This window comes from Corapipo altera, unplaced genomic scaffold (assembly GCF_003945725.1).
Source record: "Corapipo altera isolate COAL_440 unplaced genomic scaffold, ASM394572v1 169, whole genome shotgun sequence".
Taxonomy (NCBI): domain Eukaryota; kingdom Metazoa; phylum Chordata; class Aves; order Passeriformes; family Pipridae; genus Corapipo; species Corapipo altera.
The window spans coordinates 2,310,310-2,325,235 of NW_020884946.1; the positions used below are offsets into that span (position 1 = coordinate 2,310,310).

The 14,926-nt window shown below is 47.5% G+C and overlaps 1 protein-coding gene across 1 annotated transcript in view; it reads left to right on the forward strand.

The window, feature by feature from the left end:
* Positions 1-3,844, forward strand: part of DDHD1 (DDHD domain containing 1) — a 66,163-nt gene extending 62,319 nt beyond the window's left edge. The window contains exons 11-12 of the mRNA XM_027662510.1: positions 264-443; positions 2,795-3,844. Coding sequence (XP_027518311.1) covers positions 264-443; positions 2,795-2,976 — 362 coding nt within the window. The 3' untranslated portion in view covers positions 2,977-3,844. The remainder of the gene's footprint in view (positions 1-263; positions 444-2,794) is intronic.
* Positions 3,845-14,926: the final 11,082 nt, after the last annotated feature.

A 14,926-nucleotide genomic window follows, 5' to 3' on the forward strand; every position in this document is an offset into this window, starting at 1 on the left:
TAATCTCATGTGTTTTTTTTCCCCTAAATGCAGTTTCCAAATTACAGCTTTTGCTTGTGCACAAGATTAGTCTTGGGATAAACAGTGCTCTCTTCAGTCAGTGCACTCTTCAGTCAGATGAGCTGTTCCCACCCTAGAAAAGCACTGAGGAGAGTTTTCAGTCGCCTGTCACTCAGCTCTAATTAGTGGGTGCTACACTGACTTTAATTTGCAGTTTGATTTATGCTCCTTGGGGTTTTTTTTCCCCTCCGTACCGGATGCAGGAGCTGCGAGCATCGGGAAGGGCCTCGGAGGGATGCTTTTCTCGAGGTTTGGCCGATCCAGCACAACCCCACAGACAATGGAGACGGGAAAAGAAGGAGCTGAGGGGGAGGACAAGAAGACCACAACTGTTGGGACACCACCTTTACCCCACAGCAGCTCGGGCTTCCTCGAACCCACAGGTGGGTGATGAGTCCACCTGACAGACTGGCACAGGTTGCCCAGAGAAGCTGTGGCTGCACCACAACTGGAAGTGTCCAGGGCCTGGAAGTGTCCAGGGCCAGGTTGGATGGGGCTTGGAGCAACCTGGGATTCTGGAAGGTGTCCCTGCCCGTGGCAGGGTGTGGAATGAGATGAGCTTTAAGGTCCCTTCCAACCCAACCCCTTCTGGGATTCTGTGAATCTGTTCCTGTGTTTTGAATTTCTCAAGACTCCAACGACTGACTCTTTGTTCTTCCTTTAATCTTTTTGTCCTCTCAAAGGAGGTTTATATGTGTTTGTACATACATGTACACCATATGTACGTGTATGTACCTATGCCTATAGGAGTTTGGACTAATGGAATCTACATATCAGTAATTCCTAGACTTCCAATAGAAAAGCAATATAATTGCTACATGGAATCCCACTTACCATTTATGATTAAATGGATTTATTTAAATTTTATAGAATGATTTGGGTGGGAAGGGACCTTAAAGACCATCTCATTCTACCCCTGCTGTGGGCAGGGACACCTTCCACTAGACCAGGTTGCTCCAAGCACCATCCAACCTGGCCTTGAACACTCATAGGGAAGAATGTCTCCCTAATCTCTAATCTAAACCTACCCTCTGTCAGTTTAAACCCTTTCTCCCCCATACATTTCCTATTTCCCCACACGATTCCAATTCTGAAGCAATCTGGATTTAAAGACACATCATACTGGAAGCAGAAGTTGCCTCTCTTGTCTTGATCTGAACCACCCAGAACATAAAGTGCAATTTTAGCAGCTGAGGGTTTTTTTAAAAATATAGGTACTTCCTTTAAGGGAATTCATACTTGATTTTATTTCTGAACTCCCCATCACTGCAGGGTGGGGGGGATTTCTGCAATCAGAGGAGTCACAAGTGTGTTGTATCTTGTGACAGGGTTCACATGATGGATCGTTGTCTGTTCATCACAACAGATAACCTGTCTGAGTCACTGTTTGAGGACAAGAAACTCATTTTAGGCTTGAGGGAAATAGAGGGGCAGGACAGTGACTGTCACGGAGCTGCCCGCGAGCTCCTTCTGGGGGCGGCTGGCACGTCCAGGGCTTTCTGCACGGATCCCACATCCCTCTGTGCTGAAAGCCATCCCTGCTCCATAGAAGGAGAACGTGGAGCAGAGGCCAGCGAGGCTGAATGATGCAATCCACAACCAAGGGCTTTGCTTCTGAGAGGGCGGCTTGTGGTGGGGTTTGGCAGCCGCCCAAGTCCCGTAACGGCCTCTCGGAGCCGGTCGGGGTGTCCTTCCTGCAGAGCCACTGGGTTTTTTTTGCATATACACATCTTCCTGGAAATGACTGCGGTTGTCTCCTGGTATTCCAAGGCTCTGACTCCCTCTCCTTGCTGCAAAGTGGGGTGATGCTCCTGGGAGAGCACGGAGACGTGTCGTTCAGTGCCGGCGCTTGTGCGATGCTCCCTTTATGTGCTCTCGGAGCCAGGAATTAAAATTCCTTCAAACTGGCTTTGATAAATGGCTGCATTTTTGACTCAATATGGGGGGTTGGCTTTTGTGGCTAAGCAGCCCTTTAGTTTTTTTGTCCTTTTTATTCTGTTACTCCTTGTAGAGATTTTTCTGACCACTAAAGTGCCTTAACAATAGATTAACCATCGGTCCAGCTAAAATGCAGTAGAAATTGCTTTGAATGTGGCATTAATCAAAGAACCATTGAAATAAAAGGATAACTGCTGAAATATATTTGGAATAATCAGGATATTAAAAGGGCTAGAGCTGTGGAGGGACAACTTTGCAGAAAGGACTTGTAGTATTGGGTGTAGTCTCCTTGTATAAACACTAAAAATGAAAGAAATCCATTTATTTCAGAAAGTTCTGAGCACCCACCTTCTGAAAGACAGTGTTTCCTAGTGGGACCTCAGCATTTGCTGAATATTTCTCTGTAGTTATCATAACAAGTATAAATAAATGTATTTATAGAGTTACTGTAAGGAAAACAGCTGCTTAAAAACATGCCAACTTTTCCCAAGCTTTAGAATTGTAGAATCATATAGGTTGGAAAGGACCTCTAAGAACAGGTTTAGTTTCCTTTTAGCTTTTGTTTTCCTGAGCTAAGCACCGCTCTTAGGTCAGGTTTGTGCTAAATGCACGTGCATTAAAATGTATTTGTATATTAATAAATTTTGATTTGGTTGAGTGTCCCGTGAAACATAAACACAGAGATATTATGTTTGTTTTATGTACAACAAGTAGAATCAGAACCCAAAGCTGATGGCAAAACATGCTGGTGTTTTTACAGTTCTACCACCATTTTTGTTTCCTGTTCATTTTCCAGTGGAACTGGAGCACAGGATCGACTTTGAGCTCAGGGAAGGTCTCGTGGAGAGCAGATACTGGTCTGCAGTCACATCCCACACTGCTTACTGGTCATCCCTGGATATTGCTCTGTTCCTTCTAACCTTCATGTACAAACAAGACCAGGAAGAGACTGACAAATCCAATTTAGACACTATTTGAATTTCTGACCGTGGATGGGAGAGGAACTTTTCAAACCAGTGGCACAAAACGGATGTTTGACTGCAGAGCCGCAGCGTCCCAAGGCATGGAGGTTTCAGGTTTAAGTGCATGTTTGGGTTTTTCTTCCTGTTTCTAAAGAGGAAAAATGATTTGTATTTCGAAGCACTTTATAGTTTTAAACATTTTGCAGTGCTTGATCAGACCTGAAAGGGTTCCAAACTCTTGTTAACGTGGGCTGTGTAAAGAGCCAAATCCAGCGTGTCCATCCCGTAAGCACGTCGTGCAGTGTGCTTGGGTGACATCCTTGCTAATGACCATAATTGCTGTTTAGTTCATTAAACTGTACAAAAATTAGTTGATTCAAAAATAAAACCCACTAAATTAATTTCCAGTAACAAAAATACATAGTTCAATGCAAACCTAAAACTGCCATGTTCTGATGTTTTATGTACCGGTGAATAACCAATGGTGGTGTCATTTTTCCAGGACTTTATTCAGCTCCACATCCAATTATCCACATTGAAAGCCCATTCTGACTGCTGGCTTCTGGGGGCCTATTCTACGTGGCACATTTAGAAAACTAATGCTGAAGGAAAAACAAAAAAAAAGCATGAGGCAAATATTTGAAATACTGTAATTATAATTTATTATTCTCTCTAATCGTTTCATTTTATTCCAGTGTATAAAACATGACTTTTTTACTGGTTTCTTTTGACATAATTTAAGAACCACATTTATTTTCTACAGTGTTTAAGACTTTTTCTCAGAAATACATATCTTTGTACTACTATTCAAATGAATATATGGACACTGTGGCACACTTTAAGTATTTTTTCATTAAAAATAAATATTTGTGGTTTCACACAAATGACATCAGTCACGTTCTTCTCAGAGGTAAGTGTGTGCCTTTGCTTTTTCAGGTTCCAAGTGCTTCTCAGGCACATTAGATTGGTTTGCAGAGGATCCAGCTGTCCTTTGTTTACCACAATTAAATGCATATATATCTGTGTGTTTGTATAAAAACATATGTATATTTATGTGCAAGGATCTTATCGTGAGGAAAGGGAGCACCATAAAATAAACTTGGTGAGGCCTGAGAATACCAGCATTTAGGTTAGGCTTGTATCTGCAGCTAATTAGAAGTCAAGAGGGAAATATTGGGATGAAAGGATTAAAACAACCTGGAAGGCTCTGGAGTAGAAATGTCGGATGTTTGACCTCTGAGCTGCCTTTGCCTGAGGTATTTATGATCTGGATGGCACATGTGGAAGCTGCAGAACCTAAATTTCAGTTAAAAAAAACCCAAAAAATCAGTCTGTGGTGTTGGTGAAGAGTTCTCAGTGTAAACAGATGTGGCAACATCAGCCCAGAGAAGCAGAGCAGCGGCTTGAGATATGGAAACCATCCAGAGTTCCCTTTCTGGGGGGAGACAGTGGCTCTTCTCCCAAATTGTATTTATTATGGGCTGCTGGGGGAAGGAATTGGGATCTAGGACTTTGTGTGGTGTTATGGACTTAGGAATAATTCTGAAGGGGGAAAAAACAACACAGAAGGGAGGAGTGGAGGGGATGGGAAGGGAAGATGACACAAACAGCAGGGAACCAGGATCCAGCATTCAAATGGTGGAAAGGACCATGCTTCAGTGTGGGTCTGTGAAAAATTCCATCTGGCCTCAGAAAACTGGAGCTCTCCTGCCTGACATGTTTACCTTGGGTGATGAGCAGTCGTAAGAAAGGAAAACAACCCTCCAAGAGGAGGGAGCCGGACACCTCTGCTCCAGCAAACAGCCTGGTGTTTACAGTACTGCCTTCCCAGATAAGTTGTTTAATCAGCTCTTCCTAATCAGGACAACTGAAACACAAAAAGGAGAATCTCCTTTTATATTTAGCACGTGCAAAGTGTTTCCAAATGTGCACGGTTGGTGTTTGGTTGGTGTTTCAGGAGTTGGAGTTGGATCGTGTCACTGCTGCCTTATCCCTTTACACCCCTGGATCCACACTGGATCCCTTTTTAAAGGCTGTAAACAAAAGGGGTTAATTCCTGTCATTCTTGTGGTCTGTGTAAACTCTGCTGTTGTCCAGAACATGTTTCAGATTTATGGAATAGCTGCTCCCCTCGCCTCAGAACATGCTGGTACTTGCTGACTGCTCTCCATATAAGGGATGGGACCCTACTTTTAGGTATGTGCCCTTTGGAAAATTGGGGAGAAGATGGAGCTGAGGAGTAAATCATATTGCTAGGAGGAGAAAGGATAATGAGGACCAATACCTGTTCATCCCTTGGCATTTTTCCTGAGTTAATGGACGTGTTTATTTATGATTCTGCTCTAATTAGTAACTCCATGGACCACCTACTTATCTCCAAGCTTAATTCCAAACACAAAACACACCTTGAAAGAATAAATGGAGATTTATTTTAAATGTATGCAGAGATGTTAAGCACGCTGTGGGCAGGCTTTCATCTCTTTAATCCTCAAAAAAATATCTCTCATCCTCCTGCAAAGATGAAATCCTGTTTAAAAAGTAGATTTTGAAGGTGGCAGAAAAAGGATTGCCCTGTTTCTGTTCTGTGGTGTAGCAGGGATTCAAGTAGGGTCACGTCTCTGCATGCTAAAGTCTAGATTTCATGCTTAAAACTTTCTGGTCAGATGGTCTGTGGCATAATACAGAGCTGGAATGTCCTGGCTTCCAATTACTGACTTGTTTTCCTCTGCAAGGACAATGTTTAGCTTTCCAAGCTGTGTTGACTGGTGGTTTTTCTTGAGAAACCAAGATAAGGGGAATGTTCTGCGCCACTGTCAGTCTCGGGCCTGATACCGACCTGTTTTCAAAACTTGGCCTTGAGCTCTTTGTCCAAATTTGACAAGGTCATTTTTGCAGATAATGAGCTTTAATTTTATTATTTTTCCTTCATTCCGTCCCTTTGCTCCTAATTATTCTGTCATGGTTTTACTACAACCTCCTTTCCATTTATATACACTCACGTTCTGCTTTCCTGCCAGAGTTGCTGGAGTCAGACACCCTGTGCTTTATTTCACAGTCTGGCTGGCCAACTCCAATTATTTTATCTCCTTTCCTAATTAGTATTATCAGGCTGAACTGAAATATGTTCCACATTCTCATCCATATATTTTGCCTGGTTGCCACCTTTTCTTCCTGCTTTCCTGCTGTCCTGGTGCTCTTTTCCCATCGAGCCGATTCTGCCCGTAGCTGAAGAGTTGGGAATTGATTTTATTCAAGTTGAGTCCATGAATCACTGTGTCAACTGTTTGCATTTAGATAGTTAATGTATATTTGTGTGCCCTCTGCCCAGCAAGTTTATTTGGAATTCCTTATTCCCTGTTTTTCCATTATTGGCTTGGAGATTAGGTTTCTGCCTCCACGCATCGTTTTTTCTACTGAATTTGGACTTCAGGTGATTTATCTGTGGTTGTACAGGGTCACCTCCCCAGTCTCTGCCAAACATCTTCAGTCACCATCAGGAAGCTTTTACATACCAAGACCCAGTTTGAGCTGCATTTAATAATAATTTTCTATCAAAAACCCACTCCTTTCTTGGTATAGATTCTCCCTCCCTCTTCCACAGGTATTTTTTAGGTCTCTTGTCTCTCTCCTCTCACACTCAAACTGAAGTGCTGGGGTTTCATCTCTGCTTGATTTCTGTCCGCTGGAGTTGACATTTGCTTCGTGCTTGTCTGAGCATCCTCAAGACTTCAAGGGGGATTTTGGCACCCACTTGAATCCTAAGGGGCACATCCTAGTGTTGTGATCCCCCAGACTTCTCCTGAAAGCTCGGCATCAGCAAATCCCATCTGGATGTGCTCAGCTCCCAGGATGGGTTTGCATGTTCCCTCTCGCTGCGTTTGTGTCGTCTCTGGCTGCTGCCGTCAGCTGAACCCTGGGACTGACAAAGCACTTTCTGTCATTGTCCGTGAATTTTGGCATGTCAGCCGGCAGTGGAGCTGGGCTGGTCTCTCCCAAGGCTCGTTCCTTGCTCCTCGTGTTTCTCCTGCATCCCTGGGGGCCCATCTGACCCACACTTTGCTATAGAAACACAATGTTCTGTGTTTCCCTGCGTGCCGTTGCTGAAGCACTAAAACTGCCAGCACAGCTCCCAGTGTGTTGACATGGACTCCTCTTCCAAGAGAAGTCCTAATCCATGGAGAGAAATACCTGGCTACGAAGTTTCAGTTCACCCTACAGGTCAGTGCTCTCTGGTCCTATTGGAAAGCAAATTCCAACCTCAGCCTTTTCCCCTCTGTCCCCAGCTGCAGCTCTCTAGCAAACCTTGGCCAGTCCTTTCCCCTTGGGAGTGAGAAATCAGTGGGCACCCTGCAAACACAAGATGTCCCAGGAGCCATCTCTTGTGGTTTGAAAATCCTCGATGATTTATCCAAAGAGGGGTTTTTCATTCGACAATTCTGAGAGCATCTGCCATGGATTAACTTCTTTCTTTGTTTCGTAAATAAAATACCATTTCTGTCCATTCCCTGGGGCCTCATTGATTGTGGGCATGGACACAGAATCATAGAATCCACAGAATGGCTTGGGTTGGAAGGGACCTTAAAGATCATTTAGTTCCACCCCCCCATGGGGTTGAGATGGGAGAGGTGAAGTCCGAATTTCTCAGCAGGCTGCAGCCCTGACCAGACACTCGAGCTCCAAGGGCCCCACATCCAGTTTGTTGTTCTTGCTGGTTTTATGCCTCTTTCAATATCTCCAGAAAGTCAGTATCTCATCTCAGGCTGGTCCCATGCTGTGTGCTTAAAGGGCAGCTCTGTCTCACCATCTCACTGTGCCCTTCTAGTTTTCTGTTCGTGTTCCTCTGCCTGCACAAAGCCCAGACTGGTTGGAAAGCAGAGCCATGGGAAGGGGGGAAAGGAGAGCAGCTCTGCTGGCTTTGGGTTTGTGATCTCTGCACCTACTGCTGTCTCTCACACCTACCCAAATCTAAAAACAAGTTTGTGCTGCCACCAGAGAATCCCAGAATGGTGTGGGTTGGAAGGGACCTTAAAGTCATCTAGTTCCAAACTCCTGCCATGGGCAGAGACACCTTCCACTATCCCAGGTTGCTCCAAACCGCATCCAGCCTGGCCTTGGACACTCTTCCAGGGATCCAGGGGCAGCCATAGCTGCTCTGGGAAACCTGTGCCAGGGCCTCCCCACCCTCACAGCCAAGAATTCCTTCCCAATATCTAAACTAAATCTCTCATAAAACCAGCCAGCCCTCAGGGAGGACTTGGGGCTCCCCCCTCGCCATGGGGCTGCCCCAGTTCCTGCCCTTTGTGAGTCCAGCTGGGCAGGAACAGGCCCCCCCTGCCGGCTCCCAGGGCAGGGGTTTCCTGTTGGAAATGCAAAATTGCAAAAACCTCTGAAAGATGAGAAGAGCCAAAACATGCACAGATGTTTTATCTTCCCACCTTTCCATCCCACTCCTGTTTGTGTTGAGCTGAAGGGCCAAATGGGGACCATCCATCTTTTCAGTCTGAAAATGCCCATGTCCTGCTGGATGTGGATGTTTTATTACTGCAGGATTTGTCAGAAGTTTTCACATTTATAATTACTTTTAAGTAACAAGTAGTTAAGTTTTAAAAATAACTCCACGTACTTTCAGCATTGCAAGATGCACTTTCAGTATGAAAATTCTCAGACTAATTTGCAAAGAGGGACAGATGACTTCCAAAACAAACCCCACTTTTTAGGACAAGGGGGGACGGTTTTAAACTAAAAGAGGAGAGATATAGATTGGATTTTAGGTAGAAATTCTTGGCTGTGAGGGTGGGGAGGCCCTGGCACAGGTTGCCCAGAGAAGCTGTGGCTGCCTCATCCCTGGAAGTGTTCAAAGCCAGGTTGGATGGGGCTTGGAGCAACCTGGGATAGTGAAGGTGTACCTGCCCGTGGCAGGGATGAGCTTTAAGGTCCCTTCCAACCAAAATCATTCTGAGATTCCGTAATTTTATCTCCCAGCTTCTGTCTTTCAGGAGTCTGTTCCAGCAATGCCACCACTGCATTCCACCCGTATTTTCCCAAATAGTTTCCCAACTTCTGGGCTCCTAAAGGCTCCTTCGGTTAATCTCTGTGCTTTGGATGAGGTGAGATCCTGTTGGAAAAGGAATCCTTAAAGGTCTGGGATGCAGCCTTGTGTGCTCTGCAGGGAGGGCTCCCACTGAGACAGCAGTTAATATTCTGTGTTTACAAAGCCTGATTTTGGGATGGGACAGTTCTGTCTCTTGGCAAATTCCAGGATTTCTCCTTTATGCCTTCCAGACTGACCCTCGCATGCAATTGTGTGTGGGGGGGGAGTTTTAATTTTCATATAAAACTGGAGTATTAAAAACCAGCAGGAGATAGGGAGGGAGGTGAGTCTGCTTTGTGGTGGCTGCAGAAAAGAGGGTAGAAATGTTCTTTCCATGGATGTGTGCTCCGCTGTCACGAATCCACCTTCGTGTTGGATAGACCACATCTGCATGTGGAGGGGAGGAGGGGGGGAGACAAACCAGGCAGGAGAGGCGCTGATTAAATCAAGGCAAAGCTTGGCAGCGCTGGGGAACAGCCTGATGTGTATCAGCCAGCACGTGTGCAACACATGTCGGAGCTTGATGTTCCCATCAGGAGCCGTGGGCGCGCGGCAGATGGCAGAGAGCAGGATGAGAGGTACAGACCTTCCTCCCAACGGGGGCTCAGTCCTGCCCCAGCACCCTCTTACTCACAAAATCCCAGAATGGTTTGGGTTGGAAGGGACTTTAAAGCTCATCTTATTCCGTCCCCTACCGTGGACAGGGGCCAGGTTGCTCCAAGCCCCGTCCAACTTGGTCTTGGACACTTCCAGGGATACAGGGGCAGCCACAGCTTCTCTGGGCAACCTGTGCCAGGGCCTCACCACCCTCCCAGGCAGGAATTCCTTCCCAATATCCCATCTAACCCTGCCCTCTGGCAGTTTAAAACCATCACCCTTTGTCCTATCAACTGTTCTTTGGGATTGAGTGATCCCTTCCTACTCACCATGAGCACAACTGAGCTAAGGAACCTACCCAATATATCACTGTCACAAGGCTTATCCTGGTGGGATTCAGTTCCTCCAGGGACCACACTCATCTGGGAACAGTCCTGCAAGGCAGCTCATCTCCTGTCTGCTTATATGGGATCCCCCAGAGCTGGAGCAGGGAGCCCACAGCACACACATCTGTCTCCAGGGAGCTGCTGGTCTCTTCTCCCAGGTAACAAGTGACAGGACAAGAGGGAACAGCCTCAGGTTGCACCAGGGGAGGTTTGGGTTGGATGTTGGGAAAAAATTCTCCATGGAAAGGGTTGTCCAGCCCTGGCACAGCTGCCCAGGGCAGTGGTGGAGTCACCATTCCTGGAGAGTTTTAAAAGCCATGGGGATGTGGCACTTGGGGACGTGGTTCAGTGGTGGGCTTGGCAGTGCTGGGGGAACAACTGGACTCGATGATCTTAGGGGGCTTTTCCAACCCAAACAGTTCCATGACTGAGCCTGTCCCAGTCCTGGGGGTTACCTGGTGCACCACCTCCAGCCCATTTTCTGTGGGCAGCCTCTAAGGAGCAGCTGGGTTGAGATTCCTGTCCCAGAGCCACCTAAACTCGGGCACTGATGGATGGCTTAAGTCAGGAGGGATTGATGTGTCAGCTCCCCACCCAACACCAGGCTGCTTTCTAGGGATTATTCACTTTCTTTCCCGAGTCCTGGGGCTGCACAAGTGTTACAACTTTACTGCAACCAGAGTCTTTGGAGGGGGGAGGGAAAATGTTGAGGATTTGCTGCTTCAGACAGTCTTTTCCTGCAGTGACTTTTGACTCTGAGCGACCTCAGCAAGTGCCAGTGCCTGGGAATGCCTGGGAATGTCATTCCTGCACTCTGCAATGCGTCCCCAAAGGAAAGTCAGAGTCCTGTGGATTTTGCAGCAAACGTTTTACCAGTTTCTAGTCCTGCTTCATAACCCTGATGGCATTCTTGGCCTCCCTGGGTTTATGATTTATGGGGACGTATTCCCAGCCTTTTGGGGGAAGCAGGAGCTCTGGCTGCAAGCTGTTCCTGTGTAAGCATCAGGCTCCTCCTGAGTTTATCCTGTGCTATCAGGAGAAGCTGTGTGTGCATCTGAGCACGGATAAATACATTTTATGTGTTAGATACGTTTGCAGTGCTCACTTGTGGCGCTTTAAACACACACGAAAGCTGTGTTTAAATCAGGGGGTTTAAACCTGCTGCAAAATCTCACCCTCTCCAAACAATTTAGTTAATTAACCAGCTAAATCAGTTCTTGCTGACTCTCCCTTGCAGATACCCCTCCTGAAGGAGATTTTTCTTTAGATTTGGATGAAATGCAACAGTTGAGTCATGATTTTCTCCCTGGCTCGGCTGCCGGAGCAGGGAATGTTGTTCACAATACTGGCTGTTGCCATATGCTTTTTTCATCAAGTTAAAGGGTGCAACTTTCTTTTTTGTTTCCCCCTCCACTGACTCACTCCCCAAATATGTTTCTGGTTAGGATGCCTTGTGACTTCTTCCTGACAGAAGGTTTTCTAGTTTGCAGGCAGCTCTGGGAGTCGTCTCCGCGAGCTCTAAAACATCCCAGCTCCTGGGAGGAGAGGACGGGTGTCCTGGAAGGGAGGAGTGGAAAGATGCTTACCTGGTTTTTGGGTGCTTGGTATCTTTTGGGAGCTCTCCTGCCCCAGAAGTGGTTTTCCAGAAGCTGGGCAGTCAGGCTCCAATGCCCTTCCCATGTGGATTGTTGTGCCTGGGATGTCGAGGAAATGCCCAAGGGAATTTTGATGAGATCCCCCCTGCTGGATCCTGTGCAGGGCCAGGAGTTGGACTCAGTGATCCTTTGTGGGTCCCTTCCAGCTCAGGATATTCTGTGATTGTGTGATTAGGTGAACTTGGCCTTTTATCTGTTTATTTTAAGAAATGCTGGAAGTTAAGGTCAGGAGATGCTGCTTGGAAAGGATCTTGGAGAGACAGACAGACCGACATGTCCCTGCTGGATTTCTTTTAAGGCTTTGCCTTCTGGTGACCCCCAGACCTTCACCACTGATGCCAGATTTCCTAAGCAGGCTATAAATCATTCCAGTGATGCTTCCTGAGCCTGGCCTTGCACCTGCAAGCACAGGAGTGGGTATCTGAAAACCAGAGTCCATCACACTTGTAGATGAGCATCCCATCCTCACTTCCCAAAGTTCTGACAGCCCAGGAGATGCCAGAGACTGGGAAGAACAGCTTGGCCTTTTCCAGCTGCAGGAACTGAGATGCTGAGAGTTAAGTGACTGGCCCAAAGCCAAAGTGCTTGGAAATGAGCCCAAATCTTCCTCATATTAGCTGGGATATGACTGTGTAGCATTCCTTGCCCTGCTGGAAATGTCACCCGTGGTCTCTGGAGCAGCTATCCTGCAAAGAACATGTCCTTTTCTTTTTTTTTCCCTGAAGTTGCTTTTCCTTACAGGACAACCCCCATCTGTGGGATGCAGGAGAGCAGGAACGTGCCAGCCTTTGTAGCACTTCTCATTTCCTACAGCCTTGCCTGGAAAGTTAACTCAGGGCTTCTCCACACTGGGAATTTTCCAGAGAAAGCTATTCCAGCTGAGTGGTTCTCCAGCAGCGCATCCCTGGGTGTTGGGGTGACAGCAGAAGGACATGTAAGGACACTGCAGGGTGTCCCTGCCTGATCCTGGCACCTCGCCCAGGGAACAGAAAACTGGATTCTCGTTCTCCCTGCCCCTTCTCAAAGCGTGGGAGCTGCTCTTACCTGTGCCACCTGGGAAGTCACTTGCTGTGACCACAAGCTGTTTGGGGGCAGAAGGTGGCAATTGTGGTGCCACCTGTCAAAGCCACCTGAGATCCCAGTGCTGCTCCCAGGACTTGGGTTTATTCTGTTAGACAGCAGGTCCCATCTTTCCACTGGGGTCTCTTCCAGGAAGGACAGGTCATTTATACCCAGCCCTTCACATGGTAACCTCTCCTTGGAGATCCAGGAGTGACTCCTGCAAACTGGTGCCAAATTTCCATGTGATTTGATGGAACTTTGGGGTTTTTACTCTGGATTTTTTTTCCTTATTCCTTCCAGTGCTGTTATTGCTTTTTTTCCTGACCTGGCTCTATCGTCATCCAGTGTCATCAAATCCAGTGTCATCAATGGGGAAAGGGAGGAGGAGGAGGCAGAGGTGAATCCCTGCAAGGGATAAAGGTTGGAATAACCCATCCTTGCTCAGCTGGCAGCATCTCCAGTGCCCAAAACACAATGGAGAGCTGGAAGCGAATCCTGGCCACTCCACAGCTCTGCAGGGAAGGACAGGGGACTGGAGGCTTGAAAAAAAAAAAAATACCCTGGCAGCACAACCTTATGGTTGAAAAAAAAAATCTGGATGTGTCAGGATTTGGGCTGTTGGATGGAGAAGTGGACAAGGTGCCAAAAGTTGCTGGTGCTTGGTGTGGAGAGCTTTGAGGAGCCAAACAAGGTGATAAATGCCCTGACCCTGTTCATCACTTGACAGGTCAAGATGGCAGAGCAGCAGAGGGCTGGGTTGGGATCCCAAACCTGGCCAATGCCCCCCATCTACCCCTGAGAAGGCAGAACTGAACCTCCCACTCATTGCTTTGGCTACTGGTTCCCAGGCCTCTCCCTGTGTCCGTACTGCCCATGGAGCAGCAGCCCCAGCTGAAACCATGGCATCCATCATGGGGAATAACCAACCACCCCCATCCTGATAGACAAGGGGTGCTGGTTTCCCACTGCAGAGAGCAGGGTTAGATGGGATATTGGGAAGAAATTCCTGACTGTGTGGTGAGGCCCTGGCACAGGTTGCCCAGAGAAGCTGTGGCTGCCCCATCCCTGGAAGTGTCCAAGGCCAGGTTGGACGGGGCTTGAAGCAACCTGGCCTGGTGAGAGGTGTCTCTGCCCATGGCAGGGGGGTGGAATGAGATGAGCTTTAAATGTCACTTCCAACCCAAACCGTCCTGTGATGCTATGATCTCTCTGCCATGGTGACCTCCTCTCACCCCATACAGCTCCCCCCTTCCCATCTCCTCCCCAAGAGCTTCCCAGGGGCCTGTTAAGCCACTTCAGAGCATTGACCTGATTTTCTCCTCTTCCCTGTGTGTCTCCAGGATGTTTCCTATCATGCTGCCATGGGCCTTGGCTTCTCCTCCCACCCTCCCACGGCTGTGTGCAGCAGCGTCTCGCAGCACATTCCTTCGCTCCGTAATCTCCGGCTTGCTATCTAAGGAGTTGAAGGATATTTCCACCCCAACAGTGCCAGAAAATACTGGCAACCACCTCCGTCTACCGTCCTCCCGTGCACACATCCAGCTCCCCAGCTCTCTGATACTCTGCCATGTTCAAACAACCATCACTGACAGGCAGCTCTCGAGGCAGCAGGTTGTTTTCTTTTCTGGCTGGGTTTTCTTTTATCCCCCCCTTTTCCAAGCCCCAGCTGGTTCCTCCAGGTTTTTTGCCCTGGTGACTGGGTTTGACTCTTCGCACCGAGAACCTGTGCTGTGCCTGCAACACCAGAGATGAAAACCTGCCACACACAACTTTAGCTTGTCCTCTCCGTTCCCCGGGGAGCAGCAGGTCCAAGATGTGCCTGATCATTGCTGATTCCATCAATATCATCCTGCTGCACCTCAGGAACAATTCCAGACCAGCTTCCTATGGCACTAACTGGCAGCAGGGATGAAAGGTCCTGGTCTGCTCCCAGCTGGGGATTATCACTGATATTTTTGTTGGTCTAACAATGATTCCTCTCTGTCCTGAGGTCTCAGCCACTCACAGCTGTGAGGACACAAGTGGATGACCATCATTCCAGCATGTGGTGGAGTTTGGGGCATCCTCAGTGCTGGATTCAGCACGCAGTGAACATGGACATTTACCTGCAAATGGAGACTGGAGCAAGTCCGTGCATGGCAGTAACTTCAGACCCACCTTGGGAGAGAACACGGA